The sequence below is a fragment of the Girardinichthys multiradiatus genome, chromosome 2, assembly GCF_021462225.1.
Source record: "Girardinichthys multiradiatus isolate DD_20200921_A chromosome 2, DD_fGirMul_XY1, whole genome shotgun sequence".
In the NCBI taxonomy this organism is placed as follows: domain Eukaryota; kingdom Metazoa; phylum Chordata; class Actinopteri; order Cyprinodontiformes; family Goodeidae; genus Girardinichthys; species Girardinichthys multiradiatus.
This window is the reverse complement of record NC_061795.1, coordinates 34,456,959-34,476,135: the sequence shown is the minus strand read 5'-3', so window position 1 is coordinate 34,476,135 and position 19,177 is coordinate 34,456,959. Positions and strand designations below refer to the sequence as shown.

General features: G+C 39.0%; 1 protein-coding gene across 2 annotated transcripts in view; it reads left to right on the top strand.

Annotated features, from left to right (window-relative positions):
• furinb (furin (paired basic amino acid cleaving enzyme) b) overlaps positions 1–19,177 on the top strand; it is a 186,706-nt gene that overhangs the window by 151,472 nt on the left and 16,057 nt on the right. For both annotated transcript variants that reach the window (XM_047351551.1, XM_047351558.1), the window contains exons 9-11: positions 5,971–6,183; positions 9,347–9,447; positions 14,386–14,489. In XM_047351551.1, the coding sequence (XP_047207507.1) occupies positions 5,971–6,183; positions 9,347–9,447; positions 14,386–14,489 (418 nt within the window). The remainder of the gene's footprint in view (positions 1–5,970; positions 6,184–9,346; positions 9,448–14,385; positions 14,490–19,177) is intronic.

Genomic DNA, 19,177 nt, shown 5'->3' with positions numbered 1-19,177 from the left:
ATATGCTTGTCAAACATGTTTTTCTGGATATAAATTACTGAAGTGATAGAAAACCAGGTGATGACAAGTTTGAATTTATAAAGAAAACAGATAATTTCTTGGAAGTCATGTCTATCTGTCTGTCAATATTATCCTGTTTTACTGTCCTCCCGCCATCCACATAGTCATTCTCCCATCTGTCCTTCACATTCTATGGTTTTTGTAGTTTCCATATTTAAAGCCTGACTCCTACAGAGTTCATAATACAGTTTTGTATTTATATTTTATGAGCAGAACTAAAACTTCTGGAAAATTGTGCTCAGAAATATACAAAACTTCACAATGGAAAAAATCTGTTTGAAACCTGTTTATTGTACAGTGGATGGCATATGCAAATGGCTACATCACAATAAAAACTAAGGTACAAAGGACGAGTACTACCTGAATCATCAAATAACTACAGCTCAAAAGAGACTGACTTAAAGTATTTTTCCAAATCAACATACAGAAGCAGTTGGCATCCTTAAACTTCAGGCCTTTATATGAAAGAACAAAGTAATGTACAAGTGGTAATAAGTGTTCACCATGTTATAATATAATTGTGGCCCTTGCTTCCAAGAACAATAATGTCTGCCACTTTTTTAGACTACATAAACAAATTACAAGCATGAGGCAATTACATCTTACACAATGAATACTTGTAGCACGAGGCCTTAATACCACACAGAACAAAGAAAAGTCAAGTTATGAACACAAGTTACAGCTAAATTGGCAAGCTGCTCACATTAATCACCGCCCCCACTGATTGACAGATTGGCAGTGCATTAACAGCAGGTGAGACGATCAGCTGGCATTCTGGACTGAACTTTATGGCGAGCTCTACAGTCTAGTCAACCTCAACCGAAGATGAGCTGAAGGGAGGGAGCCATCCTACAAGGCAAGACATCCAAGAACAAATCCTTAACACCCATTTAAACAGCCTAATTTGCATATTGAAAGACACAATTACTTACAGTTGGGAGGCAAATAAAGCTACAGCAGAGGGCGGTGACTGCAACCGCTGGTTTTCTTAGTTCTCAAACACATACTAAGGGGCTGTTAAAACAGGAGGTGATGTAACACAGTAGTAAACATGCTCTGGGAGGCTCGGGATGAATTCACACATAAAATTTTGATGATTATAAAAAACTTCTCCAGTTAAAACCACCAGAGATGTTTCATCATATTGCAGGAATCAGATTGGTTTACGGATCATTGCATTCTGTTCTTCATTTTTAACATGGCTTCCCACCTTCTTGACATCTCATGTCCTCTCTTATAATTAACATGTGAGTATCAGTCAAACATTATCAGCCATGTTTGGTCACTTTTTTCCTCAGGGTGTAAAAATAAAACGTATTTGTCTACAGCACAAACTGTCTAAATATGTTTAAAGCTAAATTATTTATATGTAGTTCAAGTTGTTTCCCTACACCTTTCCTGTCTGCAAAAATAAATTATTGAGATGAATGCATGGAGGTTGTTGAGCACTGAATTGCATAAGTAGCTGTGATAAATAAAAGGACTGGGATTGTTTAAGTAGAAGAAAAAGAAATGTATGTGGAAAATATATGAACATGCTTTGATTTAAACCGTTCTATTGTAGCTCTGGCTGTATTTTTAACTTTGTGGTCCTGCTGGAATGGGAACCTCCACCCCAGCCTCAAGTCTTTTGCAGCCTCTCAAAGGTTTTCTTCCACTATTGCCCTATATTCCCTTCAGTTCCCTCAACTCTGACCAGCTTCCCTGACCCTGAAGATAAGCATCTCCACAGCATCATGCTGCCACCACCTTGTTTTAGGAACAGGGGGGTGGCAGGAATTATACATTCAGGGTGCAGGCCACACTTTAGGATTGCAAAGAATTTTTAAAACCCTCCTTAAAATTATGTGGTACTTTGTGCTGGTCTATTATATATTACATATACGCCCCACCACCACACAAAATGCATTTAAGCCTCCCCCTACATAAAGTGGAATGATTGGAGGGTATGAATATGATTGAAAGCCACTTAATATTTCCAATTTCAAATTATCATTAGTACACAGAAATTTCTCTCCTCTGCTAAAGAGTTATTAAGTTTTTTTTTTCAAGAATATTATAATACTTTTCTTACAAAATGATTGTCGGAGAACACAGTTTTACCTTTAATAATCCTATCCATGTATTTAATGGAGAATATTTCTCTGAGACGTTCAGTGGAAAAGGACAAACTCAAGGTGAATTTGTTAATTGCTCATTGACTTTATAGGCTCCAGCAGAATTAGATATGAAAGAGTTTTGGCCTATTACCTAAGTCTAATGTCATCATTCCTCGTGTGTCGAGCTTACAACATCAAAGAGCATTAGCAGATCAGTTAAGCGAGAAAGATGAGATGTGAGAAAACAGAAACAACGCTGGATGCAGGAGTTAGATTCAAAGGCAGTGATAATTGGCATGCAAATGAATGAAACTGCAAATTTTCCGTGGCATTGTATGACTCATAGTTCACATCCCAAAACGTGTACAGCTCCACATATCAGGGCATGTTAGTGGAGAAAAATTACCTGACAGGAAAACAACAGGAGCCCTCTGGTTCAGCGTGTGTTCTCCTGGCAGCAAGATAACGGCTGACGCTAAAGTGTTCTCATCCAGGTATCTGTAAACTGCAGTGAAAGGCGGAGCAGGGTCATAAATTGAGCTGGACAGTTTAGGAGTGTTATGTACGGTTCTGGTGTGAGCATCCTGTTGTTATGAGATTGTATCCAACGCTCGGCAAAGCTCATTTATGCCATCTTCTAAAGAAAGATCGTTTATGAGATGGGGGTGTAGGAATCAATTAAGAAAATTAAATGGTTAATCCTTATTAAAAAAAAGTCTGCACCAGCTCATTTAAAATCTGTCTTCGGGTCCAATTAAGGTCCCTTTGTAGACTTATGATCTTAACATTTCACTGATTAACTCTGCCAGAGAAAACAGCGTCACAGAAGTAAATCTTTGGTAACTAGACAGCATTTTTTGTTCTGTTTCGTGCATTGGTATGAATCCTTTTTTTCTTTTATTTTGTTGTTGACGTTGATTGTTTCTGCACATAGTATTAGACTGCCTTGCATAAGTATTCATACTCCTTGAACGTTTTTGAACATATTTTGTTAACTTAAAACCACAAACTTCAGTGTATTTTATTGGGATTTTATGTGATAAACCCATACAAAGCAGCAAGCAGAATATACTTGTTAAAATGGAGGTTTTCTCATTTTTGTACAATAAGAATCTAAAATGCATGCCTTGATTTGCATTCAGAGGTCCTGTCCTACTTTGAAGAACCACCTTTGACTACCATTACAGCTACAAGTCTTTAGAAGTTTGTCTACTTCAGCTTTTCACATATGGTGACTGAAATGTTTCCCCACTCTTTGCAAACCAGCTCAAGCTCAGTCATATTGAATTGAAAGTGCCTACAGGATAAACTGTCAAGTTTTGTCACAGACTCCACATTGAATGTAGGTCTGGACTTTGCCATTCCCATTTTAACAGATTGGTTTGATCCCTGGCTTTATTTTCAGGGTTGTTGTCCTGCCTAAAGGAACCTCCACCCCAGTTTAACATCTGTTGCAGCCTCTAACGGGTTTTCTTCAAGGGTTGCTTCATAATTAGCTTCATCCATCTTTCCAATAATTCTGCCAGTTTCAACTGCCTCTGCCTAGGAAAAACATGTCCACAGCATGATGCTGCCGCCACCATGTTCAAAAAGTCATAGTTTTGTCTCAAGTGACTAGAACACCTTCAACATGTTTGCTGGGTCTCCTAAATGTAAGACAAACTGCAAGCAGAACATTTCATGGCTTTCTTTCAAGGCAGTATCTTGTAATTTTTCCACAAATGCCAGATTACTAGAGTTTGTGACTGATGGTTGTCCTTGCAACAGCTTCGCCCACCTGAGCTGTGGACCTGTGCAGCTTTTCCAGAGTTACCACTGGATTCTTGGCTACTTCCCTGAATTATTGCACAGCTTGACTAGGCTGTATATTTTTGTGGTTGGCAATAAGTTGTGCTGGATTTTATTTAGGTGTACCAGAATACAGGTATCTGAAAACAAGTGGACACTGATTTTTCACATTTTCATTTGGGAAAAAATGTAAAAACTGTATTTTATTCTCCACTTCACAAATTTGTTCTATTTTGTGATGGTCTATCACATAAAATCCCACTAACTTCATTTGACTTTATGACTGTAAGGTAACAAAATGGGAAAAAGTTCCAGGGATATTAATACTTTTTCCTGGTAATACATGTTATAATTGCTTTTTATCTAAACTGTTAGAAGAAGATCATTTTCTTTTTTACTGTTTTTTCTTGTGAAAGTTTGTCTACCTGCATTGCAGTTTTCACACAATAAAAGATTTAGTATAGTTGCATCATCGATTTTTATTTTTAAAGAGTGGATGAAATAAATAAAAGAAAATTAATGTAACGTGCAATTTTTGTAATATCACAAGTATATACTTGTCTGAGTCTGAATATAACCATAATTAAATCTGACAGCAGATAATGTTGAACTAATCAAAGTCTATTGGAAGATTCAGCAAAAGGACACTGAGGTCACTCCCCAGCCCTGAGGCTGTTTCAAAGCTGTGCAGCCCTGACATCAGATGTCCTGATGCTCACTATATTCATCTCCATCCAGGCCTCCGGGACACTCAGCAACAACTGGTCTCCGGCAACAATCAGCAATATTTTGAGATACAGAAGGTCAGCGGTAAAGGAGGTGAGCAGACAGACTTCTGCCTTCAAGATGAGCAAGAAAACAGAATGGAGACAAACTGTATAAAATGTGCACAGAACTGTCTGCGGTTGGATCTTATCTGTGTTTTATAACAAGTAAAAGCAAGCCTGTTAACTTCAGAGCTTAATTTAATCTGCTGAAGATGAGTACCTGAAGCAAAGGTTTGTATTTCTTGAAACAAATAAACCCATTTAATTCTAGTGTTGCTGCAAAGATGAACAAAAAAGGATTTTGTTGGAAAAGTGGTTCATGAAATGTCTATCTCATACATAATTACCTTCTCAGAGCGTGCAGATGAAAACTAAATGTATATCACAAATAAAATACACACATACACTTAAGCACAAAGTTATGCCTACTTCTTGCAGATTTAGGTGTGAAGTAATCTGTTAATTTCACCAACGTGTTTGTTCTGACTGGGAGTAATATTAACATTTTGTGGCGGCCCAGCCAGAGCCCTGACTTGAATATGATAGAGAATCTGTGGAGGAAGCTAAAGATTAGGGTGATGGTAAGGAGCCCTTCCAACTGCAAAGACTTTGAGCGTTTCACAAAAGGTAAATTGTTAAAATAGCTATGGAAGGATGCAAAAAGCTTCTCAGCAGTTATAAGAAGGGTTTGATTGCTGTAATGCTCACAAAGAGTTTTCCATTGATTATTGAGAAGGGTATAAAACATTTTCGACCGTTTTTTTTTTTATATATATAAATGGAATTTAAAACTTTGTTGTTGTTTTTTTTTACTTTTTATATTTATTTATAATTTTTTGATAGATACCCATCTCATTTCTTTTCAGAAACAAACTTCTTGGATGAATGAAAACAATCTTAAATCTAAATCTGACAGGGGTATTCGGAATTTAGGGATTAACTGTATGTGCATTTAAGATGCACAATGTTATCATTAAACATCACGCTGTCATTTATTCACCCTCAAACTCAGCTTTAGCGATGTATAGTTATTACATTTGCCGTGTTTGTTATCTGATGTTCTCCTTGACACAGATCTGCGCCTCAAGTGGTTCAGAGTTTCTGAAGAAAGTTCAAAAATGGCATGCCGTTTGGCCATGAGACAAACATGTTTGTCAGAGGCAACTTTCAACGCTTCAGTGAGCCCTTGTTAGTTTCTCTCTGTTTGCTGGGTTTCAACTACATGGAGGTTTTCTTTTATGTTTTTTGTACTGCAGGGACGCGGTGGACTGGGCTCCATCTTCGTCTGGGCCTCAGGCAACGGTGGCCGCGAACAGGACAGCTGCAACTGTGACGGCTACACCAACAGCATTTACACGCTGTCCATCAGCAGCACCACAGAGTCGGGCAACGTGCCGTGGTACAGTGAGCCCTGCTCCTCAACGCTGGCTACCACCTTCAGCTCTGGGAATCCAGGGGAGAAGCAGATAGTGAGTTCAAACACCGACCTGCTCTTTAAAATCACCTTAAAACTTTTATACATTAGGCGTTGTTTAGAGAATCTAAAACAACTACAAGTCTGCCCTCCAAACACTGACATTCCAAATTTAGGTTTTTTAAAATGTATTTTCACATTAAGCTTTTTTCTGTTATGTAGTATGTCATGAAGTAAATAAACATCAAACTATCAGAAATCAGTGTCTGATGTGCTACATCCAACAAGAAGAGCGGACAAACACTGAAAATGTCGCATGCTTCTTTCAAGCTATGTGTCAGCTGATGAAAGGCTTGCCCCCAGGGCACAGAATATCACATAACAACTATGAATCTGTCTTTTTTTATCCAAAATACACCAGAGGATTGCTGCAGGCAAACAAATGCACTTCATCAAAACAGGTCAAATTAAACTTGTTTTCAAGAACTAAAGCAACGCTGACTTGACTTTGCAGCTGTAGCAGTGGGAGGCTGGTGCTTGTTCTGAAAATGATTTCATGCCACGTCTCTCTGTTTAACACCGGTATTTATGATTACAGTGACATGTTGGTGTGATGAGTGGGGGCTTTCACAGCAGGTTAGGAATTAGTGACCTGTTACTTTATAAGAAAACAGGTTTTTTTTTAGGTTAAAAGTAATAAAAAGGAATGGGAAAAGTCTGAATTATGCTTTCTTCTAATTAATCTGAAAATGAATAGCTTTAAACCTCGATGGCATCCACGCACACAGAGTCACACAGGACAGAACCATGCACAATCTCTCACAATAAGCAATTAAGGTTCATCAATTAGCCCAACATGCAGGTTTTTGGATTGGGGTTGGAGGCTGTACAACATAGAGGAAACTCAAACTTTTGCTTGGGCAAAAATTGAACATAGAAAGACTTTTTTGCGTTAAGGCAATACAGTTATTTCACATCCATGCAGCCCCAAATTACCACATATATGCTAAAAAAATAATAATAATAATTTTTAAAGACTTTGTGCTTAAAAATTCAGTTTTTAATTATAAAAACTAAATGGATACTGGGTTTCAGGTTAATTATAATAATCCTAATATTGTTATTTTAAGTAAGCCCTCTGACTTTTGTTTGCATAACAGAATTATTTAGAATCAGGCAGCATTTATGGTTAAGTGTGCTTGCAGAGGCTAAAAATAATAGGGCTGTTACAATTTTAAATCTGAATTACCGTGTTGGCAATTTGAAGAAATTGAATCTGGGACTGCAAAGCCACTACAGCCACTGCAAAGATAAAAGATAAAAACATGTGACAAAAACGCCAAGAAAGCTCTCATTCTGCAGGACTTTATGCCAGGCTCGTTTATTGCATCAAAAGCTGTTAAAGATGCCAGTATGATGAAAAATACACATTATATAGAAACAAAGACGTTGTTGTCATTTCTTGTACACATAAACAAGACAATACGAGCAATGTATATTTAAAAGTACCTGTATACATCCTTTAACAATGTTCTAGTCTTCCGGTATATTATGGTGCCTTGCAAAGGTTTTCACACCCACTTTTCCACATGTTTGTTGCTGTACACCACAAACGTCAATGTATTTTATTGGGTTGTCCAGTTATAGGATGTGAAGTAGAAGGAAATTATACATGGTTTCCTAAAATCTGAGAAGTCTGCATTTGTATTTAGCCTTTACTTTACTCAGATACCAGTAAATACAATCCAAATGCCCTCAGAAGCTAACTAATTTTAACATATAGTCCACCTATGTGTCATTTAATCTCAACATCAATGCAGCTGTTGCAAGAAGGCCTTAGAGTTTTGGTTGAGATCATCAGTGAACAAACAGCATAATAAAAATCAAGAACACACCAAACAGTTTACTGATAAAGTTTGGGATATGTTTAAACCTGGGTTAGATTTTAAAACAATTTCCCAAACTTTGGACACACAAACCTACCATTACATGGGCGTACACCTGAACAGACCAACCTTTAGATTCCACAAGCCCTCCATTCCTGCAAGGGTGGCCTGAAGAAATCTGTTGTTGAGAGAAACGCATAAAAGTCCCATTTATGTTTCGCCACAAACTGTGTGGGGAACATAGCAAACATGATAAAAGATGCTCTGGCCAGAAGAGACCACAACTGAATTGTTTGGCCAACAGGCAAAACACTTCCTTTGGCAGAAAACTAAAATTGTCACCCTGAACACAGGGTAGTGGCAGCATCATGCTGTGGAAATCCTTTTATTCCTAGCAGGAACACTGAAGCTGGACAGAGGGCAATCATTCAAGAAAAACATTTAGGACTGCAGATATTTTTGTAATGTCCGGCCACTGAGCTTTTCTGATCATGATTCGTAATAGTTTTTCTTTCCCCATTTTGTAAGTGAAATTATATTGTTTCATCATGTCAGCATTTGTAGGTACTTTTTTGGTAATTTCTAACTGAATAAACATAAGTTGTGTTTATTCCTTATATTCCTAAATGCAACTAGTCCTGACATCATAAAACAAAAAACACTGTCAAGCCTCACATAAAATGTTTTCACTTTGTTATAAATTAATACAACTAATTAGAAATATTTTGTTTAGTTATCAGATATCAATGAAATGACTCTTTGGTCCAGCTCCAAGTGAACCAGTTGGTGTCCTGTTCAGACACCTGAACGTTTTTGTTTACACCTCTGACACAGAGACGTCTTCAGCTGATGATGTTCATTAGAAGCACAATCTGTCAGGCCAAAAGTTGTAAGTAGATACTGCATCTCTAACCTTCACAGTCGGTCATTGCTTCTGGCCTCCTTGCCATTACCAGTGTGTCCCTATTGTGACCCAGACAGGTATCATTAGCTTGCTGGTAGTGACAGACAGGAAGATCTTAGTGCACTAAGACCCTCTGTCTCACTAGCACCAGACCTGGCTGGGACCGATTTGGCTGACATTCACTGTCCTGCCTGTGACCCCTTGGCAGGCTTCCATAAACCTGAGAATGAACCTACCAACTCATTCTCTCCTCCTCCTTCTCATTCTTCTTCCATCTAGATAGCTGCTGGGAAACCTCATATTATCTCTAGCCCTCTCCTGTCTAACACTCAGCTTCTCTCACTGTGAGTTCATGGTGAAGTGTCATATTAGCTCCGTCTCCCCTTTAGTATTTATGCGTGCTTCTCTCTGTTCTTATTCTCTCTAAGGTGACCACAGACCTGAGGCAGAAATGCACAGACTCTCACACAGGAACGTCTGCCTCGGCCCCACTAGCTGCTGGGATCATCGCTCTGGCTCTGGAAGCAAAGTGAGTTGGAACGACACCCTTACATGAGTGCCACTGGCCTGCTTTTCCATCCACTTAGGCATTTTTTTTTAACATACAGTGTCAGTCAGAGGTGTACATACACTCATCATGGACATAATCGACATTTTAGTTTTAGGGTTTTCATGATGTATTTGAACCGGTCTGTGTTAAATTATGTACAGCATTAAAGTTCTATGAATTTGAAAATAGGAACTTTGAATTCCATGTTATATTTCTCTAATCCATCCAGGTTCAGATTTATACATACAGGGTTGAATATATAAATACACCAAGAATTAAATCTGGATAATTGGCTTAGAGGAAGTTGCAGAGAGAGTGCACACTTTTTTGTAGCCATTAACAAGTGACCTGCATGATTCTGGTTAGATATTTAACTGTTATATGTCAAAAGGGTTGAAGTCGGGTTTATTCCACAAGCTTAATGTGTTTGGGATAATTATCCTGTTGAAACACTCACTTTTGTCCTTTTTTCAACCATCTGGCTTTTGATCCGAGGTCAATTAGGAGAGTGTGGAGGAAGTCTTCCATCTTCATTAATCTACCTATTTTGGGCAATGGAAAGCAGACCTTAAGCATGATGCTTCCATCACCAGTTTTCTTAGGTTTGAAAGCATCACCATGATTTCTCATAAAGATTTTCCATTTATTGTGGCCACACAGCTCAATCTTTGTCTTTGTCTAACCATAAACGTTTCTCCATGTGTCCTCTTTTGTCCATGTGTACAACTGCAAATAGATTTTTGAGCAGCGCTACTTTTATGAACGGCAACCTCCTATTCCAAATTGTTACACTATTTTCACTGTGGACAATGACAATGGTCTTCCAGCATCTTGATGTTTATGACAACAATGACTTGAGTGATTGTTGTTGCTACTAAAATTTATAACCAATTTTCTTTCATCTGAGCAGATAGTTTGGGTCAGATAGTTGAAACTTACCAGCAGGAAAGTTGTCGCAACACCTTAATACATGTTTTTAATAGCCTCCCCAAAGAAATGACTTTGATCCTACTAAAAAATAGTTTGTCCCAACAAATCAATTAATTTAATGCTCTCTACAATTTCTGATAAGAAGAGTGATCAAATATCCATCCAGAATTATTCAAGGACCGCGCTAATAGCTACAAAAAGTCTTTTGTTTCTCTGTAACTTTCTAAAGGTCATTTTTCCAAATACTAGTGACCAGAGCCTATATATACAGTTGAAACCAGATATTCACATTAACTGTATTAAAAGACACAACTTTTTTTTCTCAGTGTCTGACATTAAAACAGACCAAACTTTGTATGTTTTAGGTCAGTTAGGATTAACTAAATTATGCCAGAACAATGACAGATTTTTTTAATGACTGATTTTTTCTGAGTCAGAAGGTTCCCTGCATTACCTTTGCGTTGTTGCTTGTATGACTGTATGACTTAGGTCAAATGCTTTCACAACAGCTTGCTGGACCTTTGGTCCATTCTTCCTAACAGAACTGGTGGAACTGAGTCAGGTTTGTAGGCAGCCCTGCTCCCGCACACCTTTTCATCTCTGATGATGAATTTTCCATGGGGATAGATAGGATCAAGGCTTTGCGGTGGCCTCTCCAGATCATTGTCTTTGACACTTTCTTCCCAGCTACAACAGCCAATATCTTCATAAGGTCTTTTGCTTTTGTTCTGGGGTTGATACACACATACATATTTTACCCCAAAACACATTCATCTCTGGGACAAACAGCATGTTTTCTTCCTAAACAATGTAATAAAGTATAGGAACATTGTTGGTTTTATCTTTATTATCATGCCCCTGTCTTCATGGGAGGTGTACGCTCACATCTGGAACTTTACAGACACCTTTGGGAATCAACGCTGGACTGAATCCCAGCAGCAATTCTTTCCACAGCAAATTAAGCTTTTGATAATCACTTAATTAGTGAGATAAATCAGCAGCTGCAGCCCACAGACATTCGAATACCTGTAGGGCTGCTCATGAAGATTTGTATCCCTGAGAATCTCTCTCATTATCGCTCTTGCAGGACTGCAGGTGTCCTGAGCTTCCCTGAGCCGTCTAATGTGTTCCCCGTCATCTGCATTATCTGCACTTGTATCTTGCATGTGTTGAGTCCGTCTTACCACTCAGCTGCTCTCCACTTTGCATAATTCCCCTCATGTCTGTGTTAGTGATGACAAGTGTCAAATCCAATCCGGCACAGTTTTACAGCACAAGTAAGCCTTCTCAGCCTCCTTGGCTTATCTCAGCGCTGTCAGCTGTGATATATCATGAGAGATGGACAGTAACTGACAGAGCTCGGGTTTTCACCGCACTGACTTTCCGTTATCAGGTGGTATTTGGTTCATCCCAGCAGGCACCGCTTCCTGACAAGCTGCAGCAATAACAGCAGAGCTACTTTATCAGACTGGGCCCACACTAAAACTCCGGCTGATGGCATCGTTTAATAGGCAGAAAGATTTTGGATTTCTGCTGTTTTATTATTTTTTTAACATTCCCCTCTCTTGCTCTTGGTTGATGTCTCATTGAGTGGATCTGGGGGGATCTTGTCCATTAATAACACATGAGAGGATGTGAAGCAAGGATGCTGATGTGGATGGAGGGTGGAGGAGATGTGCCTTGGTGAAGTTCTGTTTCTATTTCAGTCAGCTGTGGTGCTGAGCTTAGTAAGCAATGTGATTCATCGTTTTGTTATTCAAACCCACTGAAGAGTTTTTTTTTTTTTCATTTGTGCTACTGAGGCTTCTCTAACAGATTTCTCTTCATAACATCTAAATGAGAGAAAAACTTCCTTTTATGAAGCCAGCACTTTGTAAAAGGTGACCTTGGCCCTGAGTCCCAGACCTCATTTGAAACTTGCTTTTCAAAAAAGAACGGACGCCATTCTCCTTGGTATTATTTCTACTGTTTCATAGTGTATTTCATAGCATAATAGGTTACACAGTACCATATTAACTCTTGTATTCTGCCATAATATCAGTTAAAGTTCCTTCATACCTTCTAACCCTTTCCTTAAAGCGTTTCACATTTTTCACGTTCCAACTTCAAAGGGTAATGCATTTAATAGAATTTTATGTGATAGAACAAAACATAGCAGTCCATAAATATGAAGTAATAGTAAAACAATACATGGTATAGAAAATATAGAAAAAGCATGCGTATATGTTTTTATCCACCATTTACTCTGATACCTCTAATTTGGTGGCTGCACGGTGGCGCAGTTGGTAGCACTGTTGCCATGCAGCAAGAAGGTCCTGGGTTCGATTCCCGGCCTGGGGTCTTTCTGCATGGAGTTTGTATGTTCTCCCCGTGCATGTGTGGGTTCTCACCGGGTACTCTGGCTTCCTTCCAAAGTTTAAATTGCCCTTAGGTGTATGAATGAGTGTGTGTTTGGTTGTTTGTGTGTTGCCCTGTGATGGACTGGTAACCTGTCCATGGTGTACCCTGCCTCTTGCCCATAGACTGCTGGAAATAGGCACCAGCTTCCCCGTGACCCACTATGGAATAAGCGGTAGAAAATGACTGACTGACCTCTAATTTGCAGCATTGTGTGATTTATTTTTAGTATAAATACAGCTGTTCTGTGAAGACTAAAGAACTTTACTGAACCAATAAGACCAAGGAACACAGCAGATAGTTCATAGATAAAGCAGTGGAGAAGTTTAAAGCAGGGGTAGGCTATAAAATAATATCTACTCAGAATGGAGTAATGCACAACTGCCAGGAGAGCATCATTCAAAGAACCAAACAAGTGAACATTGGTGACTTTGGAGGAGCTGCAGAAGTCTTTGGCCAAATTGGGAGAACATGTTAACTATTAGTTATCCACTCCACAAATCTGGCCTTCAAAGAAGAGTGGAAAGCAAATTAATATTGTTCAAAGAAAGCCATAAAAAATAATTGTTAAAGTTCGCCAGAACGCAAGGGTTGCATCAATTTTTTAAGAAGACGCTCTGGTCAGAAAAAAAGCAAAACTGAACTTCTTGGCCGACATGCAACGTATGAAAGAAAACTAACACTTCACATCATCCTGAATACGCCATCACCATCATGGTGAAACAAGGTGGTGGCAGCATAATACTGTGGGATGCATTTTTTTCAGGACGGACAGGTAGGCTGGTCAGAGGACAACAACCCTAGACAAGGAAAGACCTACAATGAAATGGTTTACATTAATGCAAAATAATGTGTAGGAATCTCCTAGCCAAAGTACATATCTAAATCAAACCTAAAACATGTGGTAATGCTTAAAAATTCATGTTTCTTAAACAATTTTTTTTCAACCTTACTAGCCTTAAGCTACTTTGTTAAAGAAGAATAAGCTAAATAGTTTTTTGTACATGTGCAAAACCTATAGAAATCATACAGCTAAAGACTTGCAGCTGTACTTGCAGTGAAAGGTGGTTCTATAAAGTATTAACTCACATGGGCCGAATACAAACGCATGCTTCACTTTTTATTTTATTGTGTTAAACATTTAAAAAACACGTGTCCTTTCTTTCTACTTCACAGTTATGCTCTACTACATGCTGATCGCATAAAATACATTTTAGTATGTGGTTGTAATGTGGTAAAATGTGAAAAAGTTCAAGGGGGTGTGATTAGTTTTGAAAAACTTTGTAGCTGCTTACTTGTGATGCTTTGGCACATACCTCCCAGTCTCCTTCTCAGTGTGTTATTTCTAAGGTGCCTATTTTTCCTCGCTGCATATGCTGAGATTGATTACATTAAAGGTGTATCTGCAGTCTCCTGACCTTTTTCATGTCCCTCAGCTCCTCACATTTCCTCTGCTGCATTATTGTGCTGTTGAGGTCACCGAAACCTGACTTCGCTCATAACGTGCATAATGTTGAAATTATTACCTTCCTCTGTTACATGACAGAAAGTCAATACAGTTGAATTGCTCTCCTGCTTTTTGTGTTTCAGTATGAACCTAACCTGGAGGGACATGCAGCACCTGGTGGTGAGGACGTCTCTGCCCGGGCACCTTATTGCCGGAGACTGGAAGTCCAATGGAGTGGGACGCATTGGTAGGTACTGATTATCTTCTTTAGTCCAAATAAAGCCCAGATTATGTCTTATAATTGGGGGGTATCTTTATCCCTCTCTGCTGCATGTGTATTTGTTATTTTTGTACAAAGAAAAATCTATTCTGTGTCCCAAAAATGTTATCACTACTTTTAAAAAAACTGGTTGATTTGATTCTGCAATGACTGTCTGCAGAGCTAAAGCATTACAGTCATTATTGCTCATCTGAGATTAAATGGCAGATTTTTTTCTGGCAGTGTATCACAAATCACCAGCAGCTGGGGCTCAGGAGGTAGAGCCATGGTTCTAGAAATCGCAACTTTGTTATTTTTATCCACAGTCCCTTCACATGCTACAGAGGCCCATGGCAACACAAAGGCACCTAGCGCCTTGTTGGGAAACGCTGCAAATATCACTCTGAACTTTCTTAGGTCTGGTTATTTAAACATGGATTTATTACTTATGTATATGCCGGTATACGTGTTATATTTGACTTTGAAAATCAAAGAGTTGAGGATATTGTTTAGAGCTATTTTTAGCATTTGAAAAAGAATTCTGCACATGTACCTCTGTGTATACAGTCAAAGCAAAAAGAAAGCATGCTCTCTTTAAAAGAAAGCATGCTCTCTTTAAAGTCTAAAGTGTCTTTAAAATGTACTTATAACTCTTCATTTAAGTTTAGATTTTTCAAAATCACTACTACAGACTTGAATATTATTGATTGGATTTTATTGTCGAAGTCGAGCATAATTACAAAGCTAAAGAGAACAACATCCGTTGTTTTTAATTAATTTTTTCAACACATTTTGCCACCGATTCCTGATTGATCTTAGGTCTTGGTTTTGAATAGCTCATTCTAACACAGAAATATGTATCAATCTAAACTTTTTTTTGGTTTTGATTTTTGTTTTTAGGGTCATTGTTGTTTTGGAAAGTGAACCTCCATTCTAGTTTCTAACAAGATTTTCTCCAGAATTGCCCTGTAATTAACTCCATTCATCTTCAAATTAACTCTGCCCAACTTTTCTTTCCACCAAAAAGCTGAAAACAAAAGGAGAAAAATCTTTTCTCTTGTTTCTATTGTTCATGGACCTCAGACCTTGGGACTCTCTTATTTTACACTTAAGATTGGTAGACACAGTGGTTTCTATTAAAGGCTAGTTAAAAACACATCTTCCTAAATGTCCTAATAACGAACTTGTCTTGCTTTTTTGGGAGTTTCAGGTTAGCCTATTGTAAAGCACTTTGTGATTTTTATATCTTAAAAGGTGCTATGCACATCAGGTTTTACTTACTTGACTTACTGTCACTTACTTCACATCAGGATGCTGCCATCACTACCACAGAGTGATGAATAGTGCTACTTTTGCATCACCTACAGCCGTACGTATAGGTAAAAACGTTTCCTTTTGGTCTTTTCTGACCACACTCCCTACTTCAACATGCTTGCTGAGGTCCCTGCATGGCTTGTGACCAAATGCAAATGAGAACATCTTACGTCAGCTTTAACCAATGGCTTTCTTCTTACCACTCTTCCATAAAGCTTGGGTTTGTACAGTCGGCAATTACTACTTGTCCTGTTAACAGATTCTTCCACCTGAGCTGTGGATCTCCTCAGCTTCTCCAGGATCACCCTGTCCCTCCTCACTGCTTCTCTGTTTAATGCTCTCCTTGCTCTGCTGTTCAGTCTATTTAGATGTCATTGTCTTTTGAGGTTTGTAGTAGTGCCGTATCCTTCATTTTCAGATGATAGATTGGATTGAGATGTTTGAAGCTTGGGATAGTGTCCTAACCTAACCCTGCTTTAAACCTCTCCACATCTTTATCCCTGAGCATCATGACCTGTCATTTAGATAAGGTCCAAATGGAAAAGCCCTGTGTGAAATACTAAAAGTCTTGTTTTTTTACCATTATGCAGAGCTCTCTTAAAGTCCCGCCACAATAGGAATGAGCTTCCTGTTTTTGACTGGCAGCACCTTTATTATTTTCTCTTTCAGACATGTTGTATTACGTCTGCTCCTTGTTTTGTGGATCATTGCCCTGTCGGGTGATCCAGTTTTTGACTAGCTTTAGCTGTGGGACATTCTGCCTCAAACCTGGTTCCAGAATACAGGTCCTTCTCAAAATATTAGCATATTGTGATAAAGTTCATTATTTTCCATAATGTAATGATGAAAATTTAACATTCATATATTTTAGATTCATTGCACACTAACTGAAATATTTCAGGTCTTTTATTGTCTTAATACGGATGATTTTGGCATACAGCTCATGAAAACCCAAAATTCCTATCTCACAAAATTAGCATATCATTAAAAGGGTCTCTAAACGAGCTATGAACCTAATCATCTGAATCAACGAGTTAACTCTAAACACCTGCAAAAGATTCCTGAGGCCTTTAAAACTCCCAGCCTGGTTCATCACTCAAAACCCCAATCATGGGTAAGACTGCCGACCTGACTGCTGCAGAAGGCCACTATTGACACCCTCATGCAAGACGGTAAGACACAGAAAGAAATTTCTGAACGAATAGGCTGTTCCCAGAGTGCTGTATCAAGGCACCTCAGTGGGAAGTCTGTGGGAAGGAAAAAGTGTGGCAGAAAACGCTGCACAACGAGAAGAGGTGACCGGACCCTGAGGAAGATTGTGGAGAAGGGCCGATTCCAGACCTTGGGGGACCTGCGGAAGCAGTGGACTGAGTCTGGAGTAGAAACATCCAGAGCCACCGTGCACAGGCGTGTGCAGGAAATGGGCTACAGGTGCCGCATTCCCCAGGTCAAGCCACTTTTGAACCAGAAACAGCAGCAGAAGCACCAGACCTGGGCTACAGAGAAGCAGCACTGGACTGTTGCTCAGTGGTCCAAAGTACTTTTTTCGGATGAAAGCAAATTCTGCATGTCATTCGGAAATCAAGGTGCCAGAGTCTGGAGGAAGACTGGGGAGAAGGAAATGCCACAATGCCAGAAGTCCAGTGTCAAGTACCCACAGTCAGTGATGGTCTGGGCTGCCGTGTCAGCTGCTGGTGTTGGTCCACTGTGTTTTATCAAGGGCAGGGTCAATGCAGCTAGCTATCAGGAGATTTTGGAGCACTTCATGCTTCCATCTGCTGAAAAGCTTTATGGAGATGAAGATTTCATTTTTCAGCACGACCTGGCACCTGCTCACAGTGCCAAAACCACTGGTAAATGGTTTACTGACCATGGTATCACTGTGCTCAATTGGCCTGTCAACTCTCCCGATCTGAACCCCATAGAGAATCTGTTGGATATTGTGAAGAGAACGTTGAGAGACTCAAGACCCAACACTCTGGATGAGCTAAAGGCCGCTATCGAAGCATCCTGGGCCTCCATAAGACCTCAGCAGTGCCACAGGCTGATTGCCTCCATGCCACGCCGCATTGAAGCAGTCATTTCTGCCAAAGGATTCCCGACCAAGTATTGAGTGCATAACTGTACATGATTATTTGAAGGTTGACGTTTTTTGTATTAAAAACACTTTTCTTTTATTGGTCGGATGAAATATGCTACTTTTGTGAGATAGGAATTTTGGGTTTTCATGAGCTGTATGCCACAATCATCCGTATTAAGACAATAAAAGACCTGAAATATTTCAGTTAGTGTGCAATGAATCTAAAATATATAAATGTTAAATTTTCATCATGACATTATGGAAAATAATGAACTTTATCACAATATGCTAATATTTTGAGAAGGACCTGTAGTTTTGTATAATGAGGAGTTAATGGCGGACTCAGTGACTGAAAGGCACCCAGGTCCGGTGGCTGGAAAACCAGCCCAAATCATCAGCCCTCCACTATAATACTTGTGAGGAATTTGTTTTTCGTCTAACATGGCAATATAAATTATGAAAAAGCTTTAATCTCAACTGTGAATCATTCAGATGCAATTTTGATAAGTTGAGCTTTCACCTCAGATGAGAAGCTTTCTCCTGGCCGTCCTTCCAAACAAGCCATTCTTGTTCATTCTGGGAATAAAAACCCCTTTCCAGACTGATCAGCAGTAGCAGTTCGCTTTGACTATTGCTGAAGTCTTTACACCTTGGGATTGTGTTGGCCCTCACCCGTATGCACCAGAAGTCGCAAAGTTTCTGCTTTTATAGAGGAGGTCACATCTACTGATGATCAATAACGACTGGCTGCTAGTTTTTCTCTAAGCAAAGTTGGGCCATATTAGACCAGATCATCTTTATATCTTAATAACATGAAAAGTTGAAAGAGCGTGTACCTTCATTGTATCTTAACTGTGGTAGCTTTTCTCTTCAACTCTGCTACTTGCAAATTGCTCAGAGAAGCATGTTTACCAGTAGCAAAATCTTGTAGACTTTTGTGGAAACAGGCACCAAAAATGCTTTCACCTAAGAAAACTGTGGTTTTTATGTCAGCCTCTATGTTGGCTTTAATGCACAGCTCCAGCACATGAGTATGTTCACTTAGGGTTCTTTCAAATGATGCCAACAGCTTGCTGTTTGTCCATACCTTGTGAGCCAGTGTCTACCAGTCAGACACATGCACCCTTCAGACAACTAAAAGAAGATGGAAATGTTCTGATGTCTCCCTAAAGATCTTTTGCATTAACACTAATATTATTGGTGGCTGTAGAAAGGGAAAGTAGCTGGATAGTGCTGTTAAAGATCGGACATTTTTAATAATTATTCTCTGAATAAAGGCTCT